Source organism: Acartia tonsa, chromosome 6 (genome assembly GCF_053477335.1).
Source record: "Acartia tonsa isolate MP-2025a chromosome 6, ASM5347733v1, whole genome shotgun sequence".
NCBI classification, from domain to species: Eukaryota; Metazoa; Arthropoda; class Copepoda; order Calanoida; family Acartiidae; genus Acartia; species Acartia tonsa.
In genome coordinates this window covers 6,734,683-6,742,349 of record NC_137265.1, presented here as the reverse complement: position 1 = coordinate 6,742,349, position 7,667 = coordinate 6,734,683, and the positions used below count along the sequence as shown (strand labels likewise).

The 7,667-nt window shown below is 32.0% G+C and overlaps 1 protein-coding gene across 9 annotated transcripts in view; it reads right to left on the bottom strand.

Moving 5' to 3' along the window:
* Window positions 1-273: 273 nt before the first annotated feature.
* The window catches only part of LOC145321689 (endoplasmic reticulum metallopeptidase 1-like), a 47,104-nt gene continuing 39,710 nt past the window's right edge, over window positions 274-7,667 (bottom strand). For all 9 annotated transcript variants that reach the window (XM_080163216.1, XM_080163215.1, XM_080163219.1 and 6 more), the window contains 4 exons: window positions 6,489-6,562; window positions 5,863-5,948; window positions 3,633-3,777; window positions 274-2,829 (listed from right to left, as the gene is read on the bottom strand). In XM_080163216.1, the coding sequence (XP_080019342.1) occupies window positions 2,711-2,829; window positions 3,633-3,777; window positions 5,863-5,948; window positions 6,489-6,562 (424 nt within the window). In that variant the 3' untranslated portion in view covers window positions 274-2,710. The remainder of the gene's footprint in view (window positions 2,830-3,632; window positions 3,778-5,862; window positions 5,949-6,488; window positions 6,563-7,667) is intronic.

Here is a 7,667-nt window from a genome sequence, read left to right as displayed (position 1 = left end):
GAATGCTCTTTATTACATTTAGCAACTTTAACCTTTAGGGCATGCTGTAATTAAATCACTATGTCATAGGTTTTTTGAAGCTAGAAAATCGACCACAGATTTTGCCAAACTTTTCTCTTTTTTTCAACTTGATTTTTTTAGGAAATTTTGCTAATAGAACTAATTTTTTTTGGCCAAATCTATTCAAAATTGCCTGAATTTTAAGGATCAGGCCTTTAAAGTCATAAAAAGTTATTTTTTCTAGTAGTATTTTTATGTTTTTTATCAAAAAAATTTTCGAAAAAAAAGTCAAATTTCGCGTACTTCGGAAAAATTATTTTTTTTGGTAGAAAAAATTGACCTATCTTAATAAAATTTTTTGTGCATACTCTTTATTACATTTAGCAACTTTTACCTTTTGGGCATGCTGTAATAAAATCAATACGTCATCGATTTTTTGAAGCTTGAAAATGCCCTACCGACTTCGCCTCAAGGCGGGGCGAAGTCGGTGCCGTTTTAGAGATCAATTTTGACAAACTTCCCAATGTCCTAGGTTTACGTCCCTTTAGGACCTGATCGACTTTTCCGAGATCTTTCTACTGGTCTTGGTCCCATTTATAAAAATAATTTTTACGATTTGCAGGTTCAAAAAACCGAAAAAAAGACCGAGTTCGCCCCGCTTTACCCTAGTAACATCCAAAAAGGTACATATTCTGTTTTATAAGTGGACCTCTAACTCCTAAAATAAGAAATTAGATTTTTTACCTGTCCAGAGTGAACCTGGAGGCCTGCAGGACCAGAACTTGGAGGCCTAATTTATTTTTTTCTTCGGATTAGTATGTTAATAAAATCCAAAAAGGTGCATAGGTATTTTGTTTAATAAGTTGATCTCTAACTCTTCAAACAAAATTTTAAATTTTTTTACCTGTCCAGAAACCACCTTCCAGCCTGCAGCACCTGAACCTGGAGACCTATCCAAAAAATCAATCAATATTAGTGAACTATTACCCAAAAGTAAACTTTTATCCCAAATAACCTTTAGTCTTACATTAATACCTAGCCTAATAATCATGGAGTAAGTGAAAGTGGCAAAACTTTTCCCTCCACCTTAAGTTAATTCTTTAATGAAAAATAACTGATATTTAAATCACAATCACAAACAATAATATATTTTAATGGATTTTCTTCATCTCTTTCTTACTGTAGAGCTTTATTCATTTTTGTCGTATCACAGTATCTTTTGATAGGTTATTGAAGGTTAGGTTAGATAAGATAAAGGTCATTGGTTGCCCCGCAGGGCTAGAGCCCCCCGCAGGGGCTAGAAATAGGAGAAAACCAGATGTGAAAATAAGACAAAACACACCTTAAGAGGCGTTATCGCAAAACTGACAATATTCGTTTTTTGTTATATAAATGTAATATTATATAGTATATATAGTAAATTTTGGTCAAATAAAGGTGAAATTATATAGTATATATAGTAAATTTTTGTCATATAGTATGATATAGTATCCAAATTCATCCTATATAGTATAAATAGTATATATAGTATGCAGTGGTCGCCCTGTTGGGAGCAAAGTTTGTTGTTCTTGGGTGCGTGAAAAAAAAAAACACCCAATGGACAACATACCTCCCTTCACTTTGACTAAATTGTGAGCAAACTGTGTAATTATAGATTGTGTCTGGACATACGATACATTTTTAATTTGATTCACTTTTTTGATTTATAACAAATAATATGCCCTTCAATGTAACATTAAACTTTGATAAAATCAGGAAAATAGATTTTTTATCTTATTTTCTAGTGTCCTAATACTAGGGAGTCAAATACAACAAAATTTAAGACGGAACTTTGGTATCTTTTTCATTAAGCTAATTAAAAAAAAAAAAATTTCTCCAAAATTAAGTACCTACAGTTTTAACAAAAATAAAAACATTCAAACAACGAAAAAATCAAAAAAGTTTGTGACTGAGGAAAACTAAACTCTAGAGTATATAATAAAAGAAAAGTTTGTTCTTTTAGATTCAAAATTGCAAGATTTTTAAGATAATTTCAACAAATTAGAATTTTTTAAAGCTAAGACCTGTTTTGATAAAGTAATATAATATATTACTTGAAAAAAGTCCTGTATAGATTGTCTGCAGCTTTTCAGCCAATGAGAGTATAGAAAAAACAGGGTTTAGTACTATAACCTATTTCAAACACTTTTAATAATACATTTTAAAGGATAGAAAAATCAATAGCTACCATATTAATTAATGGCTTCAAAGTGAAAAAAAGGTTTATCTTAATATTCTTTTTCTAAAAATTAATGTATTGTCGCATACAAGAGACATGGTACTTGTTTAGTCCCAGAATAGTTATTTTTCGCATCGTATTATAAACAAATTTCCGCGGATATTAAAATGAGAAATAAATAAGATCAAAGCAAATTTTGGTGGCCCTGAGTGGCCGAAAACCTGGGCTAACAAACTGGTATTAATTTTATGATTTTTCTTTTAATCTTCGTAGATAAATTTATATAATTTGATACGATAAATGATTTTTTTAGTATGGCTGAGAACTGGTTTTAATCCAGCGGATATTAATCGGCAACGTATCCATACTAAAAATAATTAAAATATATATCTAAGAATCTAAAAAAGTTGAGTTTTGTCCTGTATTGATGTGATGATTTCCAAGCTATTCAGCTAGTTGATGTATATAATATGCATATTTGTGAGTATTTCTTTAGAACTTGTAAGCTTTGTATGCCGCGGTCCATCCGACAGTATAGCTCCAGCCAGGGAATTGTGCAAGAAACTCTTTAAACTGGCTGGACTTCATCTGGGGTCCATGGATGTGGTGTCCTAAAAATTTTGTTTATCATAAGTTCTGCAGTATCATTGTCTGTAGGTATGCAGTGATGAGGGTACATTGGGCTGTTATGATACCAGTCCCCAAAGATTTATAATAACACTTTCTTATTCGTTGGCTTAACAACTTTAGGGACTTTTATTGAATTTTTAAAGATTGATTCATTAAGTAAAGCATCCAAACGTTTCAATCACTAATTTGAATCTACCGAAAGGGTAATCAATCGGGATATACATAAATTTATCGGCCATGACTTATCCCTTTAGATCCCTGGTAGGTGTGTCAGTAAATGGTGAGTTACATTTTTAGCACCTTGCGCAAATGCAAATTTTTTTTAATATAAATTAGGTTATTAATAATTCTTAGTAAAAAATAACACTCATACTTTTAACTTTTATAAAGTAAAAACAATAAGTCAAAAAGTTCCGTGAATCACGAAGTTAAATGTTTTGCTAAGTTCAAAAGAACACTTATTACAATCTATAGTATAGTTTAAATTATGTACAGTATACCTATCTATTGTACGTATTTTTTAGTTGAATAATTTATTTATATAAGAAAACAACTACAACTTAATTATTCTGTAGGTACCTAATCTGTGATCTTATTAGTTGCTTCTCCCCTTGCATCTAATGGAAGGTGGGGAGGTTAGGAAAATAGCCTAAAACCACACCAAAGACAATTATAAACCTTCTATGGAAAATAAAACCTATCCGGGCCTGCAATTTCCGAAAAAAAAAAAAAAAAACTTTTTTACACCACCATTATTACAAATTTATTTAAAAGCTGATAATACCTGTAACAGCCATGTCCAGCAGTTCATTGCCTTCATAGTGTGACCTGGGCACCTCCAGGTCCAGCCAGAACTCCCAGGATTCCAGGTTCTTACCCTGGCTGTGGAATATGTAGTACGTTGGCCGGCCAGCTTTCCAATCAGGACCCTGACAATCAATGTATTAAGTATAGATGTATAAACAAGACCACTGGGGACCTTTTCCGGCTGCTAAAAAAATGCTGTTTGCTTATTTGTAGCGAATTAGCTGTGTTAATATTTGCGACGCTATTGGCTGATATTCAAAGACCCTATTAAAAGTCGGCACAGGGTAAACGGGTCGGGACATACAGTTATCTAACTTCTTCCCCATATATTTTGTATTACTTTAACAAAACCATGTTAGCATACAGTTAAAATGCAGCTTTTGCGCTTATTCAAGAAAATATTTTACTTATACCTAAATATAAAAAAAATCACTAAGACAAAATGTTTAATTTTTCTGCATGTTAGTTAGTTTGCCACATAATGCTTTGGTTGATAATGATGTCAATAAATTAAAAAATAGTTCAAATATATATTTTTTTTAAATCGAAACTTTTCTATAATTAGGGTCGGTCCGTCCGTACCGGTTATCTATTTTCGTTAATTTAAACGGGTTACAATTGTCCTATCGATTTCAAACTTTGCATGATGATTCCCATAACAGTTAGGTACGACTCGCGGCAACTCTGTAATCATTACCAGAAAGTAATTACAATTTTGTTTAGTCTTAAGCATTAATATTCTTCTTATTTAGAACCGACACTCAACAAGGGTTAATGTTCGTTTGTCCTTACATTTCAGAGCTTCGCTATGTTGTCATCCTTGTTTGAATATGAATACTAGTCACAAGAAAAACTTCTATAAATTTTTAAAGATTCAATTTTATATTGGTATATACTGTGTTTACAATGCTAAAATGTATTTCTTGACTTGTTTATTTTTCTACTGATAATAGTGTATTTTTCTTCAATTTTCATACTTTTTCCTTCATTTTTTCTTCACAACAAAATAGTGGAAAATAATTTTTCTCGTATTCATTTGAATCCGGTGGATAGGAACCGGTTCTCATGAATACGGAAAAAATATGTCTAGCATCGTATTATATCCAGTTTTCTAAGAATATAAAAATGTACAATCATAAGATTAAAACCAGTTTTTTTAGCCGGTGCCTCCGGCACCTCGGGGCTAAAAAAACTAGTTTTAATCTTATAATTGTACATTCTATATCCGCGGAAAGCCGTTTATAATACGATACGAGAAATAACTATTCTCGTATTCATTCGAATCCGGTGGATAGGAACCGGTTCTCATCCATACGAAAAAACTATGTCTAGCATCGTATTATATCCAGCTTTCTACGAATATAAAAATGTACAATCATAAAATTAAAACCAGTTTTTTAGCCGGTGCCTTCGGCACCTCGGGGCTAAAAAAACTAGTTTTAATCTTATGTTTGTACATTCTATATCCGCGGAAAGCTGTTTATAATACGATGCGAGAAATAACTATTATATTCACTCGATGCGTCAGTAACACTTAATTCTGATAGGATATATGAAGTGTTACTATGAATGCTTTTTGTCGCAAAGAAAAAAATTAAATATGATGTAAATATACCTACAATTTACATTTTTTAACAAATTATAATAAAATAACAGATAAATAAAATATCATACTAGGTATAAAAAATTACTTTTTAAATTTCTTATAAGAAGTAAATAAAATATTTGTATTTTATTTAGGATTAAATCATGTAATGTACTTTTTAGTAACAATGCCTCGCTAAAATTCATATCTGAAAGTCTTTCTGTCTGTGCTTTGAAACTTTCTAATAACTGATATATGTCTGTTGTCTGGTTTTTATACTCTATTTGTATGCTTCGATATTTTTTGGATTCTTTTTCCTTCAGTAGGCTTAAAATTTATTTTTTGAAGAATATTTTTTTATCGCATCGTATTATAAACAGCTTTCCGCGTATATAAAATGTACAATTATTACATTAAAACCAGTTTTGTTAGACCCGAAATGCCGAAGCCATAGATAGTCTAACAAAAATGGTATTAATATTGATTGTATAATTGTACATTTTTATATTCGTAGAAAACTGGATATAATACGATACAATACAAGATTTTTCTGTATGGCTGAGAACCGGTTCTAATCCAGCGGATATTAATCGGTTTCTAAGCCATAATAGAACATTCCTACCTGTAATAGTTCTCCATTAGCAAGGGACCACTTGGTAAGTTGTATTCCAGCAGATGGGGAAATAAACACCCCCATATGGTCAGGGCCTACAAATCATATGTAAACGATTAAATAATTAAAATTAATACTTGCGAGATCTTAACTGAGATTTATTTTGGGAGGGTGGTGGTACCTTCCCCCAAAATAGTTATGAACCTCCCCAGAACCTATGAGGCGCTACACTGTTAAGGAGAACCATATCAGTTCAGTGATTAGCAAGATCCTTAGGGACAGACAAGACACAGAAACTGTTACTTTTATAAAAGGATGATTGCTTCCAGTGGACCAAATTGATCATTGGCACCATTCAATTTAGAAAATTGTGCCTTTTTAATCCTAACACTTACAATATAGGTGGGAAAAAATACACCTAGATGCAAAAATGATAATTTACCATTGATAACCAGGAGGGAGGAGACATTGGACTGTAAATGATACGTGTATCAAAATTCTCTCATTGGTAGGCTTAAAAACTTTAGGTTAAATCTTGATTGGCTGGTTTTTAAAAGCAGTTACAACTAATACTTACAACTAATAATTTAATCTACAGAAGGGTTAGGTTTGTTTATCATCATTAGAGATCTTACCCGAAGCTCTAAAGAGAACTCTTCGCATGTTAACGCTAAGGGCTTCTTGATGGACCAAAGTCAAATTCACAGAGCTAAAATAAAATAAATATTGATTTCTACATTGTGATGTGCATCATTACTTAGTTTTTTAGAGGGGATGGGGGTTACTTGGGCGATTAGGTTCTAGATCATTAACAAGTAAACTCAGTGCTGGAACAATCCTACCTCATCATTGGTTTATATATGTACAAATATTGGTATAAAAGGGCATGCAGCTTTAAGATAATTTCATAAGTCAGCTATAAATAGTTGAATTTCTTAGGATAAAGATGAACTTGAAAAATTTTGACGTCCAAAAATCTGCTACCTATCCTTTTAATTTAAAGGGATAATTTGTCTGACAGGCCATATGGGGTAATGAATCTATTGTTTTAGCCTACAAAAGGGTACTTCCATTCAGGGAGGGACGGGACATTGGGCTGTTTATTACACTAGTCCCCAAAGTTTTACAATAACGTTTCCTTATTCGTAGGCTTAACAAATTTGGGGACTTTTATTGAATTTTATTGTTGGTTTATAAAGTTGAGTATCCAAACGTTTCAACCACTAATTTTAATCTACAAAAGGGGTAATTAGGTTCATGATCATAGGGGATTTAAATCAAGGGGGGGGGGGAAGTTTGTACACTTATAGGAAATGAAATTCAGTACCAAAGATTGGGAGGGCCGTGTGGGCTTGTTTTTAAAGTTATCAACCTAATTCTTTTTGTAGGCTCTCTTATATGACTGGATATACACGTATTTCTTTGAAAATTGAATTTCGACACTTTCCTTCTAGGGGCTTGTGGAGCAATAGACCCCCCAAAACACTAAAAATATGAGTTCTGAACTTATTTTTAAAGATATCAACCTCATTTTTTTTATAATACTTTTTTTAACATAACCGAATCAACGAACCATTACAGATTTCATTTTAGGACTTTCCTTCTAGGGGCTTGTGGAGCAATAGACCACCCAAAACACTAAAAATATGAGTTCTGACCTTATTTTTAAAGATATCAACCTGATTTTTTTTTTATAATACTTTTTTAACATAACCGAATCAACGAACCATTACAGATTTCATTTTGGGACTTTCCTTCTAGGGGTTTGTGGAGCAATAGACCCCCCAAAACACTAAAAATATGAGTTCTGACCT